At 30.7% G+C, this 24974-nt stretch overlaps 2 protein-coding genes across 4 annotated transcripts; one reads left to right on the top strand and one right to left on the bottom strand.

The window, feature by feature from the left end:
- The first annotated feature begins 991 nt into the window (after positions 1-991).
- Positions 992-23908, top strand: LOC105225599 (ribose-phosphate pyrophosphokinase 2). 3 transcript variants are annotated; one of them, XM_049458953.1, is made up of 8 exons: positions 1008-1276; positions 4138-4321; positions 8691-8756; positions 15127-15225; positions 20533-20657; positions 22172-22370; positions 23285-23419; positions 23475-23908. In XM_049458953.1, exons 1-8 carry the CDS (start codon positions 1155-1157, stop codon positions 23565-23567), a joined length of 1023 nt encoding a protein of 340 aa, XP_049314910.1. In that variant the 5' UTR covers positions 1008-1154; the 3' UTR covers positions 23568-23908. The 3 variants fall into 3 exon arrangements, with proteins under 3 accessions (XP_049314911.1, XP_049314910.1, XP_049314912.1); XM_049458955.1 differs by lacking the exon at positions 1008-1276 and adding an exon at positions 3416-3530; XM_049458954.1 differs by lacking the exon at positions 8691-8756 and having other exon boundaries at positions 992-1276.
- On the bottom strand, positions 16648-17543 carry LOC105225598 (sperm flagellar protein 1). The gene has a single exon (XM_011204130.3). It carries the CDS (start codon positions 17469-17471, stop codon positions 16758-16760), a length of 714 nt encoding a protein of 237 aa, XP_011202432.1. The 5' UTR covers positions 17472-17543; the 3' UTR covers positions 16648-16757.
- Positions 23909-24974: the final 1066 nt, after the last annotated feature.

The raw sequence follows: 24974 nt of genomic DNA, 5'->3' as shown, positions 1-24974 counted from the left end.
TGTTGACAAAATGTGTGCAAATACTTTGCATTTGTCTAATAGAATTTTTTTTATAAATAAGGAGTGATAAAGAAATGCCGTTAACTGGCGGAGATTTTCATGACTCACTACAATTTTATTCTTGTTTTGTTTTTATGCATCCCTGTTCTTATTATTCTTATTCTTATTATTATTCTTATTATTTAACTGTATATTCTTAATCTGGAGCATCCGCTCTATCCAAACATATCACTTTTAACCATGAAATCATGGGATGGAATACTTAAGCCGACCCTATCCATATGCCTTAGCTTTCTGCCATTCAATTGAAAATTGCATAAAATATAACCGCATGAGTGAATAGCTAAATGTTTCAATGCGTTATACAATAGGGGGATTCTCTTGCTCTTGTAAGAAAAGTATATACGGTCGCACGTACACAAATGTTAAGGTTAGAATTGCCACTAGCCACATTAACAGAAATCTCTGGTGGCGCTGTTTGGTTATTAACCGATGATCTGATCGATAGTTGGCTAACAGCATTGCTGCTGAGCAAATCATAGTTTGCCGGCTGGAGGCGACAACGCAACAAGTAGCATACGAACAATACGTTTAGTGTTTTTTTTCGTAACAGTACGCTGCTAGGTTTTTCGTCTTTAATTTTTGGTTTTAATGATCGTTGATCGTAAACGAACGGAATAGGAAACACCAAAGGGGAAAAGGGGAAAACTTAATTAGATTTTTAAATAAAAGATTTAAGAGCAAAATTCAGCTTTATGCTAAAACAATATTCCTGATTTTCTATATCTGCTATCCTATTATTTTGCTGAAATCAGTTTTATCTGATGTTGGTTAATATTCTGACCGTTGAATGTCTTAAAAACTATTAATTGAGCTATGTCTAATTTAGGAGCAACTAAAGCTCTGTATGAACAGGATATTACAATTAAAACATTTTACATGTTCTCATATGGGTTAACATTAACCCTATAAGGAGAACCTTTAAAAGATTTATGAAACGAAACGGTGATAAAAAGTGGAAACAAAATAAGGTTTTGTACTTGAGCAGTGTGATTCTAGATTGTCGTCTTAATTCAGCGCGTGTTAGTAGATTCATTGGTGTCAGTTTGGATCAAAAGGAGATACTTTGTTTCAATAACACATTGCATTCCAGAATGCCTAATATAAAAGTGTTTTCCGGCACTTCTCACCCGGACTTGGCCCAAAGAATTGTTGACCGTTTGGGTATTGATTTGGGAAAAGTGGTCACAAAGAAATTTAGTAATCTCGAGACATGGTAAGTGGTATTTAGGGTATGTTTTTTATAGTAATCCAATTTTTACGGTTCTTTAATCGTAGTTTGGTGGACTTATTATTCACATATTGTGCAAAACTTTGTTATCATAAACTAGAATTAAACGTGATTTACACAATTGTCACATGTGCCTTAGTATTGTGGTTAATTAAGGGCGCTGATAATAAATATGAAGCCGTTCTCTTTAAAAACTTTAGTAGCACATTTTTTATACCATTGAAACCATATTTCAAATATAATACTTTTGGTTATTTAAGTTGTAAAGATTATCTTATTAAATGTAAACAGTGCGATTATTATTTTTAGATTATGTATATTACTACAAAACTGATAACGAAATAGTATATACGTAAGGGAAGAAAGTTTGAAATATAAAAGCAAATATTAATTAATTAGTTATTATTCAAGATTAAATTTAAGAAAGTAGAGTTTAAAATTTAATAAAGGAATATTCCACAAACAGAATATATAATAGCTTTAATATTAATATATCAATAATTTTATTAAGCGTTTTATTTAAGATTTTTAAAATGGTCTTATTAACGTCCAATATTTATTCATAATGTCACTCTCAAAAACAGTTGAATTTTAAAAACTTCAATTGTGGATGATTTTTCGCCTGGTGCTTATAGTAATCACTCGTTGCGAGGTCTGGATTTTACTGAGGATGCATAAAACTTTTCAATTAAGCTATCGATATATTTGGCCTGACATTGTCCTCGTTGGTCAGGCTGTAGGAAAACAGATCTTATTAGATGCTTCGCTGCCAATCCAAAAAGAAGCGCAGAGAAACCCGTCCTGACTGTCAATTGTTGCCCGATACAAAAAAAATTAACTAAATTCCACGATAACAAGTCTTGGATAAAATAATAGGTGTGTGTTTAGCTACTTTTGTTTTTTCTCAAATGGTATCGTTATATTTTTACGATGAAGGCGGATGAGTAGAGCATCAGTATCGTCAACTGGGATTATTATTTTGTTCATTTTGCATTTGAAGTGACGAGTTATCATTGCTTATTTAAATTAAGTTGGCCAATAAAATAAATGTAAGTAATAATTAAAAAAATAGTTATCTCAAAGTATTTTTTATATCAATTTAAGTATTGGAGTATTTGTAATCTTATATTATCTTACATTAAGGGCTGAAAAGAAGAAATTATTTAGAATGACATAAAAATTGGTGCGATCCCTACGGAGAAAAAGTGGCGAAAACTAATGCAATCCATGCCAAATAAAATAGGAAAAGATTTCTTGTTTTGGCAATCTTTCAGTTTTATATTCGGAATGGAAGATTTTCGACATATTTCGCTTTAAGAAAGTCAAGCAAAGATATAACTTAAACAAGCTTGTTTTAATTCCAATTTAAAGTTTCAAAGTTGTTAAGAAAAACGGTTTATACCTATTAATTTGTCCATAAGTTTATGTTTGGCTAAAAATCGGGATTTTCCCGAAATTTTTACAATTTGAAAAGTGAACTTTCTGAATATGTGATGGTTATTTTTGAGAAATGAAAATTAGTTGGTGAAATTTTAGTTTAAATGAAAAAACGAAAATTCCTATGTAAAATGTATGGGAACCTAAAAAAAAAAAAAATAGCGACCCCTTGAGTTAAGCTACAGCGCCTGGCTTGTTGGAGGATTTTTTGTTTGTCAAACACTAACATTTGAGGAGGTAAGAGTTGGAAAAAATTCAAAAAATGAAGCACCCTAATGAACATATACATATATAACCATTTTTATATATTTCTCTCTCCATTAGTTTTAGGTGATAATTGTGTTATTATACTCTGTACCAACATGTTGCAAGAGTATAAAAACAAAGAATAATAATTCAATTCATCACAAATCATGTTCTTAAATTAATTCAATTTGAGCCGTTTATCAAACACCAAAACACTACTAGTTTTTACTACACATACATATATGTAACTAGTTACATAATATTTAATTTTTTTTGCAAATGTGCATAAATTTGACAAACAAACAACGAGTAGCTAAGAACATAAATTGGGGATTCCCCTTTATAGATTTACTTTGCACAACAAAATAATTGCTCGATTATCGATAGCACCAAAAAACTTAAAATACGCTGAGAAATTCGAATTTTCGATTCTTATTTCAGAGCGTTTGATGTATTGCAAACTCTGATTTTATTTTCTGGATATTCTTGTTAATTACTGAAGGATCAAATTTGTGAGCGTCAACTGTATAGGGATTTTCGAAATATCGGTTAATATGTAAGATATGGTTGCAAACTGAATGTATAATCTTGGATATAAATAGTTGTGTGCCCGAAATGGGTAAAATCAGATTACTGGTTTTTAATCAGTCCCATATATTGCATACAAGAATATGTGTTGCTCTAGTTGATGTTGTGCCTAATATATTGGTAAATTTGTGAGATATCTTAATAAAAGTAGATGAAATTACGTATATCATTACTTTTGTTTAGTGTACAAAAAATACAATCAACCATGGCCTTCCGCTAGCCAGAATACCTACCGTGTATAATAGTCAATATGTTTAATAATTCAATAAAATAAGGCGGCCGGACCAAAGTCACAAACCACAGTGAAATAGTATGAAGAGATCTAAAATATTACCCACTGTCATGAGAACGGAATTAAAATAGTAGTAGTAATAATACTAATATGTAGTAGATGTCTTCAGTGCCATTTAATATCATATTAAGATATAGAAAATTAATTATGATTATTCATTAGTACAAACTGTTAGATTTAAATGAAATAAGAGAGCAAATGTAAAAATTTTAAATCAGTTCAACTTTTTTAGCGAACGGTATATATAATACATACATATATATAATTATAATATTTCTTCTAGTGTTGAGATTGGAGAGTCTGTACGTGGCGAAGATGTTTACATTGTGCAGTCAGGTTCTGGGGAAATTAATGACAATTTGATGGAACTTCTGATCATGATAAACGCTTGTAAAATAGCATCAGCGTCAAGAGTGACGGCAGTGATTCCATGCTTTCCTTATGCCCGCCAAGATAAGAAAGATAAGGTAATGTATAGTATATCTACAAATTTAAAATATATGCATATAATTGAAAATTAATTATTGGGAATAATTGACCAACGAACATTTCCTAGAAATTGTTTGCATTGAATACGTTGTTTTTGTTTAATTGTTGTGTTTTAATGTGTAACAAATAAAAGGGAAGTTTTTATATTTAATATTAATTCTATCATTATAATTACTACTTTACAATTAATTTATATCTTTATCGTTATTCACAAAAGTTTCTGAGCTTAAAATTGTTTCATTTGGTATTACCATTTGCTTTTCCGGATTCCGTGTTTTGTATTCTCTACAACACCCACCATTTTCATACCAATAAACGGGGTATCATCTCAGTAGAATCGCAAGACTTTTGCATGCTCACTAAATGCGAAAGGTATTACCAACATTTGCTAAATTATTCCACACAAAAATGAAAACATGCAAACAAAAAATTATGTTCAAATAACTTGTTTAGTTTGAGAGAGAGCAATATTAATTAATTAAGAAGTTTTGAAAAATAGCTCTTAATTGAAAATAATTTTTAAATTTTGAATCCCAAAACGAGATACAAAACAAAAATTTGTAAAAATTTAATGCCAAAAAATAGATAAAAATTCACCCCAAATACGGGATTGAATAAAAATTAATACCAAAAAACTGAATTATAATTTTTTTTAATGCCAAATAACGGATTGAAAAAAAATGAATTTAATTCAAGCATATGAATTAACATTTCTTCGCATTTGCGTGCTTCGTGTTTCACCATTTTGAACTAGAGCTCCCAAAGGAATATCATCTTCAATCTATTCTGGAGCAATGATCAGCAAACTTACACATTCAGACGATTTATATTTTTTCAGTTATTAAAAATTAAATTTTCAACACAAGTTTAATTGAATTGTAATGTAAAAACTAAAAATGATATATAAGAATCACATATACCTCTTCCCTAGGCTTGTAACACCGTGAGATTCGTAGCGTAATGGGTTACGGAGATATAGCAATTTAGGTTTATATTTTATTTATTAATTTTGGGTCTAAAAATAATATATGTTCAATTTTTAACACAAGTTTAATTGAATTGTAAGTTAAAAATTAAAAATGATATATAAGAACCACATATACCTCTTCCCTAGGCTTGTAACACCGGGAGACGCGTAGCGTAATGGGTTACGGAGATATAGCTATTTAGGTTTATGATCCTATTCCGAGCAAATATTTATAAAAGCAATTTTATTAGTTTAGCTTGTTTTTTCATTCTGGATCTGTTAAAATGACTTCGTTCAACTAGTTTAAGAGGCTTTACCAGTGCAACATATGAAAAATGAATAATAAATACTTATGTATATGCCTTCTTCCTTCTTTTTTGTTATACTTCTTTGTATATAGCCGATTGGCGTGAGTAATAATAAATAAATAAATAAAAGTCCCATACAATGACCTACGATTTTGGAAAAATATTAAAAATTAACAAATTGGCGCAGTTCAGAAAAAAATTTCGTTTTTTTTAGGTAAAAAATTGTCGTTTTTTTTAATGCCAAATTGATAATTTTCAACCAATCAAAAAGATCGTACATAGGTCATTGTATAGTAAATATATTCAAGAATACTCAGTTGCAATTTAAAGTCAATCGGTTTCTCGTTGAGTTATGATGTCAGCAATTTTTAAAAATGTCGTTTTGAAAAACGCGTTTAAAATTTCAACTCTTATTTATACATGCGAGCGGTCGCTCTTTGGAACGCTGCCATTTAAAAAGTATGTAAGATATGCCCTTGCCGATTTCACATGATATTTTTGAAAATAAAAACTTTCGAAAAAGCAAAAAAAAAGATCGATTTTTTAAAATTGTCACACTGGTATAGCTCCTTAAGGCTCCTTTGAATTGATCATATTTCGAAGATTTTTTTTATTTAAATACCAATTTTAAATACATCAAAGCTACGATATGAAAAAATTTAATCTATTTTATCTATGAGACAAAAGTTTGTCCTGAAATGTTCAAAGGTTCTGGAAAATAAAGGAAATATGTAATACATACATACAGTAATTTTTTTATAAATTATGTGTATGTATGTATATAATTGGTTTGAAACATTTAGTAATTGTTGTGTAATAAGTCAATATTAGATGATCATGAGAATTTCATATTTTCTGACAACAGCAGCGTCTACGTAACCAGACACAACATGTTGTGTGTATATAAAAAGTAATAATTTCTAATTCTAATGTTACCGTTATTCAAGTAATGCTTATTTACAAACTTGTTTTCCGGAAAACCGGTTAACTCTAACCTAAGTCATCTAACTGTGAGTTCAGGAAACAAGTAGTTTCGACGGGCCGGACTATACATAACATGGTGATCGATGAGTAATTTTCGTCGGTGAGCGCGTACAGGGATGATTAGTGGCCTACGTGGAGCCTTTGTCTATATGACATAGGAATTTAATTTACTATAATATCCAGAGGGTTCTTGTTTAACTCCAAATAGGCCATACACCGGAAGGAGCCGAGGAAATGTTAAAAGGTGTTTTTGGTTTCTTGCGAATGTTGTTTAATGCCAACTGATATTTGACTGTTGGTCAAATGTTGTAAGACGTCCACGTCAAATGTTGTAATACAGAAATGGAACCCTCGATGTTTTTAGTAGGCGGTACCGTTTCAATTCAGTGGCGGCTATGATGATATCTAGAAAACTAACACTAATGAGAAACTTAACGTTTACTCGATACATATTTAATATACATATGTACATATGACCACGTGTTCGACAAAATAAAATTGAAAACATATTCGGATAATTGTGGTAATGATTGGGATCTATTGGATGTAGAGAGCCAACAATCTATAATGACTTAAAAATATATCACTAATTTTCTCGGTTTGTGTGTTGCTAAATATTAATAATAAGACAAAAAATTGTGTATAAAGTAGATTTCTATATGAGTGTAATTACCTTGCATGAAATGGTTTTCCAACTTATCCCTTGTTCATTGTATATTATATACATGGTCTTGCCATAAATTCTGTTACAAAGTTTACAATGCATGTTGAAGAACTTTTAATAAGCAAAGCGATAAAATCTACGCAAAAAAATGTATCTATGTGTTCAACGTGTTCACCATCCAGTTGCCGTAATTGTTTGGTGGGAGTCGCCGGTAAATGCGTTACACCTCTTCTCTTTTGTCAAAACTGGGGCAAAAGTGTACTACTAGTAGGTTTAGATATTTATTAAAAATGTATTTTTGCCAGAACTTGTAACAGAAATTATGTCAGGACTAAGTGTATTTTGCATGAACTGTATGACTTATTTTTAAAAGCCCTATTGTATTCTACTTTTACATTTACATAAATATAAAAGATACATTTGCGATGGACAGCTATCCCTATACGGCTGCATACCTCTAATGAACTACTAAAAAGCGAAATGCTGGGTTGTAGTGTGTACCTTTTATCTCTACATCACCGTTAAAACTCATAAATAGTAAGACTGAATTCTCGGATGTGCGTCATTAGACTCCTGCCATGCCCATAAAGTGGTATTATTAACAATCACAAAAAATGGCAAAAGTCAATAAACTAGATAACTCGTATTCGGTGTAGGAAGTCAGACAGGAATGAGGCATATGTGCTTTTGTAATTTTTGAAAGTGATTGTGGCCTTTACTTATTGTATGTATTTCATGAGCTACAGAGCTATATCATATATAAAACTTATTCAAAACTACTAAAATTTCATTAAATAACTATCTAAAAAAATAACGTAAGAAAAGCAAGATTGGGAAAAAATAATGGTATATTAGGCTTGACATTTAACATGGCATGGTACCATGGAGCATTTCGAGTGATGTTCCATGTCTCTAAATTTCTTAATTCATTTGTGTTGGCCAAATTTGGTGAATAATGTTAGTAATGCATACATTGGGTTTGATGACTATGGATCATCTTTTGTGCGATTACTTACGAGCTCACATTGTTAATGCTTTTACTTATACATACTCGTACTTTATACATTTATATCGCAATTGCACAACCTAGATTCCATATACATACATACATACATGTACTGTTAAACAAAAAGAAATGTATTTACTAGATTGGGTATTTTCAAACATATATACAGACACACATACATATATATTTTATAAATTCATTCACATCTGTGGTTTTTGATTGAGTATAATTTCGACGAAATTGTAAAAATTATATTATACATGGATAAAATTGTGACCACATGAAAGATAAAATCCAAATTAATCAAAAGCTACTAAGATAATTTTATTAATTTAGTCACTGAGGAATCGATTTATAGTCTTTCTTTTATGGTATACGATTCTTTCTAAAGCATTTCTTTTTTCATTTTCCGATACAGTTGCAAGGTGGTGAAGATGGCTATGACATGAAGTTCGCCAAAAAAAATTACGACTGGAAATTTAGGGTATTTACAATCTTTCTTTAGTTTTTATTTATCTTTTCAAAAATACATACTTTGCTTTTTAAACAAATTTAAATGGAAATATTTGAAATTAACCATAAAAAAGTAAAATAATATATGTTGTAACTGAATAAGTATTTGAAACTAAATTAACTTAATATTTGGAATGTAATTTATAAAGAAATTCCGATTTGAAAATAATTATCTTTTGAGATAGCTGATTAAATATAGTATTTCATTAATAAGGTATAATTCATATATAATAACATACATATTAATTATTAAATTTTACAACAATAAGTGAAATAATCCAACCAAAAACTGCAGAATTGTTAACATAAATTTTTTTTACAGTTAAGCTCAAGTCCAATAATAACTAGTCCACTAGTAATAGAAAGCACCATCTATTTCTAAACAATGCGTTTTTTTGATTGGGGTGAATTTTTTGTTTGTGTTTTTATTTTTTTATGCATAAACATTTTATATAAAAAACGATTTTTCTAACATAAGTTCAAAAGCGATAACTGACGCGTACGATTCCGACCGTTTTTTCGATCTTCTTAATGCGTCGCGTCGTGCCGTGAAATAATTAGTGCACAATATATGAAACATTCTAAGAAGCAACCTAATGGTCCCAAATATACTATCAAAAAACTGTAAAGTATTTAAATACGAGTTAAACATTTGCGAAGAAATGGTCTGTCTATTATGGAGGAACTGGAAACTTGGATGGCAAGCCAGGAAGAGCACAGAGAAGAAAGCTATTGTTCTGATTTTTGAGAAGAAGCCACTGTCTAACGTATACTACCAAAAAATTCTTTAAAAAGAGATAAGATACTTATATCTCCAAATACAATACATGACAGACTTCGAAATCTCGCATCAAAACAGCAGTACTGAATCAAACTCTTACTTTGAAAAACAAATTAAAAAAAGTTTGCATTGGCCGCTGGAAAACATCAGCCGAGATTGGAGCAATGTAATATTTACCGATGAGTCAACTTCTGCACTGTGTAATCCCTTGAAACGTGATTGGCTAAAAATAGGACGAACATTTATCCGAAAGAGTTTTAAGAACCCTCTAAAGGTGCTTATTTCGCAGAAGACATGAATGTCGTTAGAATGATCAGCTGAAATGCTTTACGGCAAAAAATTACCATGATTTGATACAGCAAGAAAACAATGATTCGAAAGACAGGAACAGACTTTAGTAAGTTGAAACAAGAAAACCATATTGTTAATTTAAATTGGACATCACAGCCAGCAAACACCAATACAATAGAGAAAGTTTGGGCTTTAATGAAAGCCAAAATATCAATAAAGTATTTATGTCAACCAAAGATTTCATTTGGCTACTCCAACATACCTAGAGGTTGCCTCCTGCGGAATATGCGAAAATTTAGTTGTAAGTTTCCATCGAAAATGTCAGGCTTTAATAGACAACACGGGAGATTAGAGCCAGTATTGAATAAATGTTAGCTAAAACAAAACAATGTATTTTCCAATTTGTATGTAACCACATTTTTACAATTAAACTTACCTACACTTTGGGAATAAAACTTTATTTTTTGAATGCACTTTAAATTTGTAACACTTGTGAAATATTCTTAATTTTTTTTGTCTTAAAGAAATAAATTTTTATAATTAAACAAATGAAAGTGGAATAACTTTAATGAATAATCACTTATACTTAATCGCAAGATTTGTTATTATTAACCTGATTAAATATTAGTACAATGCATTGCAAGTAATAACTTGAGTAAAAATGCAGATCATTGCTACTTAATCCATCATATTTGATAACACGAATAGCAATCCTTTACTTTTCTGAGAGGCTATGTTCAAATAATTTGGAATTTCGGAAAATGAAACATTAAAAAATGGAAAACCAAACACGTTGATTAGAATTTAAAATCGTTAGATTGATATAAATTAAGTTGTAAATTCGTCGTGAAATTAATAATCCTGTGAATTAAATCTTTTATTCATCATAATTAGAATTCGATTTAGGTCAAGTGCGATTGTGTTTGATAATTTGCTGCTATTGTAATAGTAATTTAATAATGTCACTCTCATAGAGATCCTGGTCCGAGCTCCGGGACAGTCGAATTTCACAAGCTTCTCTTGAGGTGTCTTATGGTCGTTTTACATTTTGCAAAATTTTTAATAACTTTTTTCTACAATAACAATTTAGTCGATTTTTTTCTGTACAAATCGCGTTTATTCCTTCAACGTTTTCTAAAAATTGATCATTTCCATAAAACCGGGAGGGAACTATTATTTAACGAATCGAACCTTGATTTGCATGACCCAAATTTAGGTTATGAGTCGTGGAAAACCGATTTTTCCCCCAAATACGTTCGAATAATTACTTTCATTGCCTTATCTTTTATATTTTTACATGAAATTTAACAGAATGTTCTTCAATGTCATATATAATTACTATTGGCTTTTAGTAATAGAATTTAACCGTTTCATAAAAAATCTTAAACCTCTTCCCTAGTTTTACACGAATATATCCTACTCCTCACTTAAATTAAGTAGAAGGGGTAATGTTTTAACTACCATGAACTCTTATATGTTTTATTAAAATATAGTGACTTTTAATCATTGAATGAAAAGTTATTATTGAAATTTATTTTTTTTTAAGAAGATTAACCGTTTCAAAAACGTACAGGGGGTTATTAGTTATTGTTAGTACAGTGTAATATATTTAATTAAATAGACATATACATATGTATGCATGCATATTGTAGGTCATAGATCTCGTTTGCCCAATAATCTCTAAAACAAATTTGAATTGAAAAGAGTATTAAACAAATATGTACATATATAAAAAGCAAATGCGTAATCTGTTGCTTGTTTATTTTGCTAGTCTGCCCTAAAGGTCACATGGGAGATTATTATCACATAATCATTTACGTACTATGTATCAGTTTTCTTTGAATACATTCGCACTCTATGAACGATGCTTATTACAACTCGGGTCAATTTGGTATAAATTGTTGTATTATTAAAAGATCAGTTGTCATTCTTTTTGTTAAACTTTTGTCTTGAAATTGAAATTATAAATACTATTTTAATAATGTCAATTGACCAAGTAAATTCTTTACAGCAAATAAGTGCAAAAAGTAAATAATGCTGGAAAAAATCATACATTTTTTAAAGAGTGAAGATTTTGTAAAGATCAATTTTGGTAAATTACTCAGAAAGCACCCAAATCTTTATGTAATCAAACTCTGAAATTCGCAAAAAATGTAGACAACTACTCTTAACAAGTTGCCTCATTTTGACGTTTCCACCAACTTTTAATAAGTGTTGATACTATTTGATCTACAATACAAATTTGAAGAATATTGCGTCAAAATTTCAAGTCGATTTTTATACTTGCATTATGAACTTTTTACATTAGATTTCACAGTTTTAAAGCGGTTTGGCCACAATTCATTTCATATGATCCAGCATCAAATTATAAGTTGTCTGTTTTTCGAGACAGTTGCTATGTTCTAATAATATGTTGGTTTTTAATATTTGGTACTGAAAATTTGACTTAAAAAATATCGAATTTTCAGTACTTTTTGAATTTACCTCTTCTCGCCATTAGAGGTTATATAAATAAAATTCACAAAATTTCAAACAAAGTGATTGATTAGAACCTGAGATTTTCTAACAAACACTTCGAAAAAATGTTATTAAAGTTAAAACTTTCAATTGCATGTAATTTTTAACGTTATTCGAAATCGGAATTCATTTTGAAGAGATATTCTTGAATACTTAAAACTATTAAAATATTAAAAAATATAAGAGATAACGGTGGGCTTTATTTTTTTTTTGTTCAGATGTTTGCAACTACTACAAATAGATTTTCAATTTAAAGTCCATTTAATCACAAAAAGGGTATTATTAAAGTAAAACAAAAATTATAAAATTTAGAGTACAAGTTCTAAAAATATCAGTGAAATATCAAGGTGCTAAAATTCAATTTATTTTGTATTTTTTTATATCGATTTGTTTGGAGTTTCTCAACCGGTCGACCAACGGAAATCAGCAAGTCTTGCAGATGACCATTTTCCACTAACGCTAAAGCGTTTTTTTAATTTGCATAATATTATGTCGAATCTCTTTACCATGCTTACCTGATATGACTCCAAGATTTTTAGGTAAAAGTATGTGCTAGTCTAAAAATGAATTTTAAGGGACACATTGCATTTTAGACTATTAAAAGCACTCGAATGATGTGTCGTTACTTTTCAGTTTTTTATATCCCTCTTATTGATAGAATTTCCAAAATAAAGCCAATAAGTTGTTTATTAAGATCTGTGATAGCTTTTCGAACTACATTCAGGTAAACTCACCACAAATGCAGCAGAAAAAATCTTAAAATAGACATTCGTTTTTATTATTACAGTAACCTCGGAAAGATAACTGATATTCGGGGTTTGGTAAATACTCGCAGATAGAACTTCCAATTATTTACATTAAAATAAAGAAGTATTCTGTTATATTATTTAGTAAGAAATGAGTTAACGGAAATCCGTAGTGCATTGTTTTCAGTGCTCTGTATTGTAGAAATACTCAATATTCAGAAAATATGACCGCTTTATTTAATTTTCAGCGGGTATTTCAATATTTATTTTTAATCTTGTATAACGGATGCAAATGCAATATTTTGGTGGAATTTCAAAACGGCCGCTTCTTTTTCAGAAATAATGTAAATAATAGGTAAATTACCTACTTTACTTCCAACGACGTGATAATTTCTGGCATAAGTTGTGACCCTCAAATAAAGCAACTGATATATTTTTTTACAAAGTTTGCGCTTGGAAGGAGCTACAAAGTTATGGCATTTACTTCACGGGCTAGAAGATTATTGCTTGCAATATAATGGCTTACGAAAAAAGTCAAGCATAATAAAATAGTCGGATATGCAATCTTTTTGAACTCCAGATATCAAGATCAGAGAATCAAAGCCTTTAGAGGAGACTCTGGCTCAGACTATGGTGACGAGGGTGACAGCGATTTTGAAGACCTTGTAGAGCTAAACATCGTCAGCAGTAAGAATATCGAAAAGTGTGAATAACAAATAACCAGGTGTGAAAGAAGGCCCCAATTAAAAGAAGCTTCCCGGTAAAATATGGGCCGTATAGGACAGAATGTGTAATATGAATGATTACTAATTTTTTTTTTTAGCTCTTCGCAATGTGCAACAGTTGAAGAATGTCTAAAGGCCTTGTATGGCATAAAATATACCTGTTGTACGACCATTGTTTTATACTGGAAATATGGAGGTGGTCAATAGAATGTGTTAGGTTTGCAATTGTGCAAGAAATACTAAGCCATAGTCCCGGCCTATTCTCTTCATATAATTAATTCTTTCATTCATTTCCTGAAGTAAGAAAAATGACTTGGAAAAGCTCTCTTTTGATTTGATCAAGGCACGGATGAGTGTACGAGAGAGAATTGCGAAAATATGTCACATTGGCTCTATACTTCCAGAACTTAGACCCGGTCGCTGCATTTATTGTGGGTGAAATAAACTAGAATGGGGTAAAACATATACATATATAGATATATAAAGGGTGATTTTTTAAGATGCACTGAAGATAATTATTAAAAATAACTACCGGGATGATTATTTGTATGTGATGAAATGTTAATCTAAAAATTGTTTCCTAACGAGCGCAGTTCTAAACTCAAGTTTTTTTTATTAAAAAGTAGAGAGTTATTAAAATATTTTTATATTCTGAAATCAAAAGAGACGGTAAACACACTAAACTAGGTCTCTATAGAAGACTAGTCGGATAAAAAATAATAATACTGACATAAAGTATGAAATCCTAAAAAATACATGCTCATGTGCATGGCTTTGAAAATGCTGTAAATATTTCTCAGTTCTCTTGCTTATCTATTAGTGTGTTTTTTCCAATCCTAAATCATTGTGTTTCTTCCCGCTTTTGTATCAAGCCGTTCTTTTTTTAATTTCCTGGTATTATCACAATTCGCAGCAAAATAGCAGTATATATATGTATATACATATATGCAATTTATTTTAAATATTCTAGCAAACGATAAATATTGCCATCTGTATATGTAAGAAAAACTATTTTATGTTCAGATTCTGTCGTTTGGACGCTGAGGACTAGGTCAGTGACAAAAAACAATTTTACTAAGTAAAACTTAAACCATTACTTATAGCAACTATATATTTAGTTTTATGTTTGTTTGGACAATTAATTCAATATTGTTCATCAGGACTTTAGTCTCAGTACAATATGAGCGAATAGTTTTTGAAGTAATTTTATATTTTAAACTAATCGAGTTATACTAAATTGTATGCTTATGAATTTATTTATTTTTTTTTTATTTTTAATAGAGTCGTGCTCCCATATCTGCAAAATTAGTCGCAAATATGTTGTCTGTAGCTGGAGCTGACCATATCATCACCATGGATTTACATGCATCACAAATACAAGTAAGTAAAAGATTTAAATTTTCGACATTTCAACATTTTTTAGTAAACCTTGGCAAGCCCTGACTACTGGTTATAGTTGAAACAGATTACATATGATGAATTGGTACACTGAATTAGGATTTTTCAGTCGTCTCCGTCCTCGTCAACATAAATGCAAATTATATAGAACTATTTATATGGAAAATCTTAATACCGGCTTGATGCACGAAGTAATTAATAATTATGTTTTAAAATCTCGTAGGAATAAGTTAGTGTCATTTTTTTATGTTGTTAAATCAAACTCCTTTCTTTCAGCCTTTCGAATAACCCAAAACTAGTATTAGCGTAAGGCATTTCGGTTACCAAACATTACGAACATTAATAAAAAAACAAACTTTACCTAAAAATGTAAGCCCACATATTAATAGTTAATGTAATAATGTACACTTTTAACCCCTGTTTAAACCCCTTTTCACAAAAGTGAAGAGTTGTAACGCCTTTACAGGAGACATCCACCAAATCATTGCAGTAGCTGGATGTTGACCAAGTTTAACCCAAGGAACAAAAATTTTTGCGTCTTTTGCGTAGATTTTGTTGTTTTGCTTATAAAAAATTTCTTCAACATTGATAATTTTTTCATCTGTAAAAAGGATACTTTGATGACCGCTGACCGCGTGCCATTAAAGAAATATATAAATATACAAAAGGATTTTGTACAAGTTTGTCCACATTTTTATACCCTTGCAACATGTTGCTACAGAGTATAATAGTTTACTTCACCTAACGGTTGTATGTATCACCTAAAACTAATCGAGATAGATATCGGGTTATGATCATGATAGTCAGTTCTTCGCCGCCGTATTTGAATAGCTCTGCCAGTAATCCATCGGCCGCTGTCGCTTTGTTGTTCTTCATACAGGTAATTGTTATTCGAACTTCTTCGTCGTCTGGCAATGGAACATCTATTCCATCGTCATCGATTGGCGAATCGGGTTCGCCATCTCCAGATGTTATACTTTAACTGCCGTTCAGCAGGCTGGAGAAGTGTTCCCTCCATAATTTTAGAGATAGGCTGTCCGCTATGTCTAACTGTGACACGGAGTACAAATCGAGCAGAAAACCGTTTCGTTGTTGGTTGTGATAGTAGCTTAGTAACATCCCTGTGTCTGTTGACGGGCGTGCTTTGCTGTATAGAAGCGCTTCAACCGTTTGTTCGATTTGGTCTATACATAGATGCCCTGCTTATTTTAATCTCTGTACCAAAGTTGAATTAAGAGGAACGTGTGTACCGGTTTCAACAAAATTTTATTCAAGTTATCGTTTGCATCTGATTACGACTAAGATCTATTTATTCAGCTATTGTGTTCTCTTTTCCTAATTCTTCACGTAATTGTTAATTAAACCTCTTTTGAAATGTCATATATATAAATATATGTGTATGTGTATAGATGATATTATTTATGTATTTCAACGAGTTTTTAAATGATATATACTTTACATGGCTGATTTTGACACATCACAAAATGACATCTGGAATATCAAATAGAAAATATTTAGTAGTCAATGTTTTTGCTATTCGTCTCATTTTCAATATTATCAAAATTAAGAAGAGACTTAGGGCTGGAATTTTCAAAATTATGTTGCTTTATCAAACTTCGCACCGATACTTTTGCGAGTTGTGCACACAGTTCTTCTATGCGCTCCGCTTTAAGTTTTAATATATTTTCTAGATGAGCAATTTTTTGGTTAGCAGCATTCAAATAAGAGTCTTTTGCCTGAGATTCACGAATAGCGTTCTCGTAAATTGAATATAAAATCATTTTTTGTGGCACTTGAACGATCGCATCACCAATTTTTTTACTAACATTGACGGCAATGATATCATCGTTTTCCGACCAAGCTTGCTCTTGATCGTCAATTCTATCTGATTGTTTAGCTTTGCTTTGCATTTTTATATCATAGAGCAGCAATTCTATTGCTCCAGGCGTTCCTGTAGCTAATTTTTGTAACATGGATTTTGTTTGTTGTAGACCAATTTTTCCGAGAGCTTTAAAGTTGAGAGTTTCCCAATTATTTAACTTTAGTTGAGTGTTGTTTCGTGGAGGATAGTTATGCAAATCGATTAACTTGGGATACAACTTTTTCAATAAATTGGCAACTGGAACTGCATCCGAAAACTCCCGGTGCATTTTATTTGGATTAATTTGTTGATCAGTAAGCCATACTTTAAGTTCAGAAAGTTCTTCATCAGTTAATCTCTTTGGCATATTGAGTTTCGGATAAATAATGATTTTAATTTTAGAATTTAATTTATTAGATATATTGCTTTTTGATTTTTATATTTTTTTGAATATGTTATAAATGCCTCCTTTTCGAAATAAATTTAATAGAAAAGTGTATTTAAAATATTTTGAACATCAACATGAATAATATTTAACAATTTAACCTCGCGATTGTGATGTATGTACACAGCTATGTATAGTATAAATGTTGATTTTTATGTTCTTGCAGCATGTTGCTACAAAGTATAACAGTTTTGTTCACCCAACGGTTTTGTTTCACCTAAAATTCCAGATAGATGCAGTTATATACATATAGCTATATAAATGATCAGCTAAAATAACAAAATTCGCTCAAGATAAATCCTATAAGAACCTTTACAGACAGTGTTAAAATGGAGGAAATAGGAAGATAACCCCGCTCACTAAAAGCGCGATAAATCAATAACTAAATACGCTAGAGATATAAATAGTACACTTGAGATGATATGAGAGGGCTTTTTAGGAGCCGTTGCAAATATTTGACGATGGGCGTGTCACCCCCAGTTTTTTAGGTAAAATTACATATCTCGAGACCCGTCCGACCGATTTAAACCGAATTTGACACGATTTGTTCTACTCAAAATTCCAATGTCACAGCACGAAAGTAACAAAATTTTAAATTCTATCTGATTCTTTCACTTTCCAACGTACAAATAAAAAAACAATTAATATAACGAAATAAAACTTTGCATGAATAATACTCTTAAGGTTTGCCACTCTATGACCAAAAAGAGTTCAAGCCTCTAGCTACCGAATATTTGGTCCCTCGTATCTGATTACTTTTTACAGAAAATAACTGTCATTGTGCGAGATATATAATTGAAATTGAGTGAGAAAACTTTCCTGATAATAGTAGGCCTGTATGTTAAAAATGGGTTGAATCGAGCCTATACTTCCCTTAGCTCTCATTTACCTAATATAAAGATGTGAGTTATCTCAATGAAAATGAGAGGGCGTTTTTACTCATAACACTGCATCTTTATGCCTAAAATGAATAAAATCGGTCGAAAACTTAATCTAGCCCTGTATAACTAACTAGAAGATTTTCGAACATCCCGCTGACTTTACTCCATATGATTGGTGAATGTATTTGAGGTATTCTGATGAAACCCTGCTAGCATCTTATTAGTCATTGGCATATTAATTGTACGAAACATTTTTTAACACAAAGTTTTTCCAGCACCTAAGAAATTTTCGGTCTTTGATATTTGCAAGTTGCAATTGTATGAAATGTTCGAATACACCCGAACTTAGCCCCTCCTTATTTGTTTTTTCTGTTTTTCTTTAAAAAGTGGGTACTACTATTTTCGTGAACTGACTTAAGGCTCGGTTAGGCATGCCTAGCCCCAACTTTGGAGTATCTATATTAAACAAAAATTTCGATAGGACATTTTTTATATAAAATAGCTGGCATCCTGTTAAGGTGAAAACATGATAGATGATGGTAGAAAGCATCACTGCTAATTGTCTTCAGATGAAATTTGTCATATGCTTAATATCATTATTGGTACAGAAAGATTTGGGAAAATAAGTTAACTGAATCATGTTTTTTTATAAAAAAGATTAATTAAATATGTTTGTATGTTTATAGGTACCTAGTCTTAAGATTTTTTTTAATATTTTAAGGCAAGATTATTTATAGCATGAGTTGTTCAATTAATTGTAAAACTTGGGTGGTCACAAATACGAATAGATATAATGTACACATATAATACGTAAGTTGAATTGCTTCAATTTCAATTCAACTTAAATCGTAATAAGGCCATATATTTGATTTTTGAAATGATTGTTAAGTGAATAGCCTGTAGTTAAGTTCTAGTTCTTCTAAAAACTTTGTTGACCCGAATTTAACCCGGAGTACACAACCAGGAAAATTTAATTTATTCAGTATTTGTCTATCGTTAGCGTCATTCTATATGGTCAAAGACATTAAGAAGAATTTATGTATCTAATATAAGACTATGTAAGCCTCAGAAGCAAAATCGGAAAAACATTGGCAGTAACGAGAAAGTTATCTACGAACAAAGCAGAAGCACAAGATGACGACTTTTTTTGTGTTTAACTCACTGTCAGAGCAGCAAGAACAGCATTGAAATTGTTATCAATCTTAAGGGTATTAATTCGGTCAGCGACCTTAGCCATCGAACGTGTTATTATTAAATAATTAAAATACGCACACCACGTTTAGCTGCGATGTTGCTAACAAGGTTGCTGTTAAATATATTAGTTTGGAACTCATGGAGCTCTGTAACAAGTAATTTTTGAGAAAGCTTAAAACTTAGTTTCGAAACAATTACTTTTTGAATAAGATGTTTTCATTAAAGTTTGTTGCTAACGAAAGAAGTGAATTGATTTCACACATGTTTGAAATCAATACGTATATACCGTAGTGTGTTGGTCATTATTAAAACTATTAAAAGTGCGACAATTCGATAAACAAAACCGCCTTACACATTAAATTTTAGAGTAAATATGGTATGGTAGGAAAACAAACGAATCAATGTAAAAATTAGGCAGTGAGTGTAGCACCGCTCACTTTTAGGCGAAATCTCTAATTGCAGAAACTACTAGATAGGTTTCACAAAAAAGTGCCTCATTGAGCGGCACCACTTTACTTAATACGATTGAAATTGGGCAATAAACTCATCACTAGCTCCAAACACAAAATACGAAACCCTAGTATCTTCGGATGACTTTTTACCGTAAATATGGACCAATTTTTGAGTTATCTTAATGAAGTTCTGCGATCATCATAATGTGATATTATAGTTAAAATCTGTTCAGTACTTCTGCTATAATATAAGAGTTTTGTAACTAAACTAGACTTCTTTAGTTTGTTATCGAAAATCGGTAATGAAATCGGTTCATGAATTACCTCAGTGTAATGATCTTCCTTCTTAATAGAAATAAAGATAATTTGTGTCCCAACTAAAAATATAGCTTATCCTTTTATATAACACAAACACATCCTTAAGATTTACATAAAACATGTTTTTATAATTTTAAGGGATTCTTCGATATACCTGTTGACAATTTGTATGCTGAACCGGCAGTCTTAAAATGGATTAAAGAAAATATACCAGAGTGGAAAAATTCTATTATTGTATCACCCGATGCTGGTGGAGCAAAACGGTAAGTAATTTTAAATTAATAGGTGGACGAAAATTCAATGTTAAATTAAAATAATGTTGAAAGCACCTTCTTATATTTATTTACGGTAATATTTTGTACATGATCAAATAGCAAATACATAGATTAAATGATGAGGGTGTCACTTCTCGCTCTAATCCGTAATTTAGAATTGATTGCCGAAAATAATACATATAATAACAATAGAGTTGTGCGAAGCCTAAATTTTTAGACCAGATAATGTATTAAAAAATAATTAAATTCAGTTTTGTTTCTTTTTTAATCCCGAAATTCTTATATAAAATAAAATCGTATTACAAATTTACTTTTAAGTTTAGATATCACAAATTTTATGCATTAAAAAGTAACTCCAAGCATATTGTTAAAAATAAAAATGTTTTAGAATTACCACTTTTTCGCGCCTGCGTACTTTTGTATATATTCATATTTTTAAATTTTTGATTCTAGTTTGGGCTTAAAAATTTCAATATTTACTATTATATTAAAAAATAAAAAAAATCTTTTTTCAATTTCGATGTCTAGTTTTTAATCCAAAAATTGGGAATTTGAGAGTTCGACGATATAACCCTTAAATAACGGATCTTTGGAAGAAGCGAGTTAAACAATTATACTAATCAATATTTTAAACAAAACATAAGAACATAATATCGCATGATACATTTTATGCGCTTTTACACTAAGGGGTTAGGAGTAATCAGAATTTTCAAAAAATATTTTTTTTTGCGTTTTCTTTAAGTGTATTATCTTAAAAATATTCTCTAAAAATTTCACGTTGATCCGAAAATTAATTCTTGAGTTATTCGACAAATAACAAAGAGAGCTCGGGCATTTTAAAGCGCTAGTGTGAAACTTTAAACGCGTTTTTTTCAAAACTATGTTTTTTGAATTGGTAACAACTGTAACTCGAAAACCGCTCAGTAGATTTTAATGAAATTTATACAGCTTTTAGAATACATAATAAATTTGGGCCTGATCGAAGGAATTTAATTTTTCGAAAATTTCGATTTTTTAAGACCAATTAATTGTTGATTTTTTCGAAAAAATTTCCTGAGGCAGCCATTTTGTTATTTTTTGAAAAAAAAAGAAAATCCTTCGATTAGGCCCGAGTTTATCTATTTATAAAACTAATTTTTTTGTCCGATTGATTTTAGATGAATTGATTTTAGATGAATCTCCAAGGATATTATGGTTGTCACTGCAAGTAACTTTTTTGGAACAGGGTCAACACAAACATTTATAACTTTGGAAATTAATTTTTTTTTTGAATTTTCGTGACTTCAAGTCAACACATTCTATAATAATGCCATGTAAAATAACACGATTTAATAGCAAAAAAATACTGAAAACTCTCATTTTTTCGTGTTTCTGACTACCCCTAACCCCTTAAAACTATTTGATAATTTTTTTTAAAGAATTGATCTTCCCCCATTAAAAATATAAGTCAGATTGTGTAGTAATATTATAAATGCTTAGTCAAAATTCAATTGTATTTTCAGTGTGACATCTATTGCGGACCGGCTGAATGTTGAGTTTGCTCTTATTCATAAAGAAAGAAAAAAGGCTAACGAAGTAGCTTCCATGGTCCTTGTCGGAGATGTGAAAGACAAAATTGCTATTTTAGTAGACGATATGGCGGACACTTGTGGTACTATCGTACATGCTGCTGACCGGTTGGTTGAGGCTGGTGCACTCAAGGTAAATAGGAACTATTTTGTTCAAATTATTATTGAATGCCTTTTATATAACAGTATTAGTCTATAGATCATGTACGTCGTTTCTGCTTATCATACTTTAATAACCAATCTGTATGTTTATGCTGAATGCAGAAATTGCAACGAGTGGAAAGGAAATAAACGATAAACTACATTTTAGTCTATCACTTTTTTTTCCAACCTTAATTGATTCAAGGCATACTATACATGTAGACAAACTTTTACAGCTGGATTGGAAATTTTATTTATTATTTATTTGATAGGATATCTTTACGAAATCCGGCATGTGTTATTGCTTAAGGCAAAGGTACAAATTAATCAGATCGAACCTCTTTAACATTAACATATAGCTGTCATACATCAGATCAATATGACAGATCAAAATCAAATTCTTGTATATGATTAAACTTTATTATTTGTGGAGGGTATGATAGCTTCGATATAACCGAAGTTAACTTTTCTTGTTTATTTAATCCTTTGTCGTATATTTGTACGCTATCAACCGAATTCGAAAAAGTAATAAACTAAAGAAGAACAAGTACGGAAGAGCTAAGTTCGAGTATAACCGAATATTTCATACTCTTGCAAGTTGCAACGATTAAAGCTAGAGAAGTTCCTTAAGGTACATAAGGCTTGTTAGTTATACGGCGTTTTACTTTATATTAGGTATAAATGTTGACTCAATTTAACCCAATTGTAACACACAATTTCTATTATACATAATCAAACACATTGATCGATATTTATTAAATCTTACACATTAAAAAAAGTTTTTACGCTCTGATTAGGAAGAGTTGGAAGCAAATAATACTCAAGAAAACTTTTCCTTTTTTGTTAATTCTTACTCTGAGCTAGTTTCATATTGATTTTTTAAATAAGTAATTATTATATTTACAGGTTTATGCCATTTTAACTCATGGTATATTTTCGGGTCCGGCGATTTCCCGTATTAACAACGCTTGCTTCGAGGCTGTCGTTGTTACGAATACAATACCGCAAGATGGACATATGAGGGACTGTCCGAAAATTCAGGTGTGATTAGTATTTGTATATATACCGTGTACCAGCTAACTTTTTACTTTTTCAGTGCATCGACGTTTCGATGATGTTTGCCGAAGCTGTTAGAAGGACACATAATGGCGAAAGTGTTTCATATCTCTTTTCAAATGTTCCATATTAATACCTAATTATGAAAATATCGTGCAAATGTCAGTTACCGTTACTCGCATATGCTTTTCTTTGCAAATTAGTTTTATTTGAAAGCATATTGTAGTTAAAACTATCATTTTATCCAAAACTATTTAGAAGAAATATAATGTGAACACTTGTTAAATTTATTACCAAAAATAATATAACTTGTTAGGAACCCCAACCACTCAAATCTTAGTTTTGCATAATATATATAAAATACCTTAAATCTTTAAAATAGTTCTCCAATATCCACTCAGATTTTGTTAATTCCTATTGAGTTGTATAACAATCGACTTAAATAAAAAGTATAATTAACAAACATGAACAATATTTTCTAATCTTTTTTTATTGCCGATATGAGAACTTTTTAATTAAATTTTGAAAATGATTGCTACAAATATTTGTCAACATTATACTTTTTTTATTTAATTATGAAATATTTTGCCTTTCAACATAATTGAGTATAAACTAGGCTATCTTTTAATTGGGGTCAACAGGACACTATGCTAAATTTTACTATAATCGGTTCAACAGTTTACGAGTTCCTGCAAAAAGCAGCACTACATTATGTATTCGGGCAGGACTACATTACGTTGTAACCAATACTAACAACCGAAGTGGTCCGAACATGAGAAACAACATAGTTACATTAATATTGCTATGTTATAGGGCCACTGAGCACACTGAGGCATAACTTCAACTCCATGTATTTTACACAACTTCTTTGCGTACTTGATGATATTATAACCAGATAAACATTATATTCCATCAGGTAACATTATCTTTATCCATGATGTGTTCATAGCTACCCCCTATCACGATTTTAGAGCCGCCATGTTTAAAGGTTTTTGTTTTATGTCAGAAATTATATTCCGTGTTAGGGGAACACGGACGCCGGCCGAAGTTTTCAAACTTTCAAATAATCCATTTTGGATTCATCTAACTACAATATATTTCGCCATTTACCAACGGAGCAGCGAACATGATCAGTAATTTTTCAGAGGGTCACACTAAGACGATCCCTTAAAGTATGCCACTTTATGACCAAAAAATGTCCAAATCAAACCAAAACTGTTGAAGCTCGGTACTTACGAATATGGGGACCCCGCTATCTATATGTCATTTTTGGCTGAAAATTTCGATCAAGATGCCAAAAATGCTCTGAATCGAGTCAATGCTTCCCTTAGCCTCTATATACATACCTAATAAGAAGATTTTCGAACTTCCGGGTTAAAAGCTCCACATATGTATATCTGTCAATCCACATATATCTGTTATATTAATAAAATTGAGAGAGCGTGTTTTGATCATTACAGTGTATCTGTGTGCCTAAATTTGATAAAATTGGGTGAAAACTGGACCAAGCCTCCATACAACTAATATCAGGATTTTCGAA

The sequence above is a fragment of the Bactrocera dorsalis genome, chromosome 5, assembly GCF_023373825.1.
Source record: "Bactrocera dorsalis isolate Fly_Bdor chromosome 5, ASM2337382v1, whole genome shotgun sequence".
Classification (NCBI taxonomy): Eukaryota; Metazoa; Arthropoda; class Insecta; order Diptera; family Tephritidae; genus Bactrocera; species Bactrocera dorsalis.
The sequence above is the reverse complement of the archived record's forward strand: the minus strand, read 5'-3'. Positions and strand labels throughout refer to the sequence as shown.

Bases quoted from the DNA above. Each gene is read 5' to 3' on its own strand.
- LOC105225599 (XM_049458954.1), top strand. From the start codon at position 993: ATGAAACGAAACGGTGATAAAAAGTGGAAACAAAATAAGGTTTTGTAC. The intron at 1,277-4,137 runs GTAAGTGGTATT...TATTTCTTCTAG, and splicing joins TTTAGTAATCTCGAGACATG to TGTTGAGATTGGAGAGTCTG. The intron at 22,371-23,284 runs GTAAATAGGAAC...TTATATTTACAG, and splicing joins TTGAGGCTGGTGCACTCAAG to GTTTATGCCATTTTAACTCA.
- LOC105225598 (XM_011204130.3), bottom strand. From the start codon at position 17,471: ATGCCAAAGAGATTAACTGATGAAGAACTTTCTGAACTTAAAGTATGG.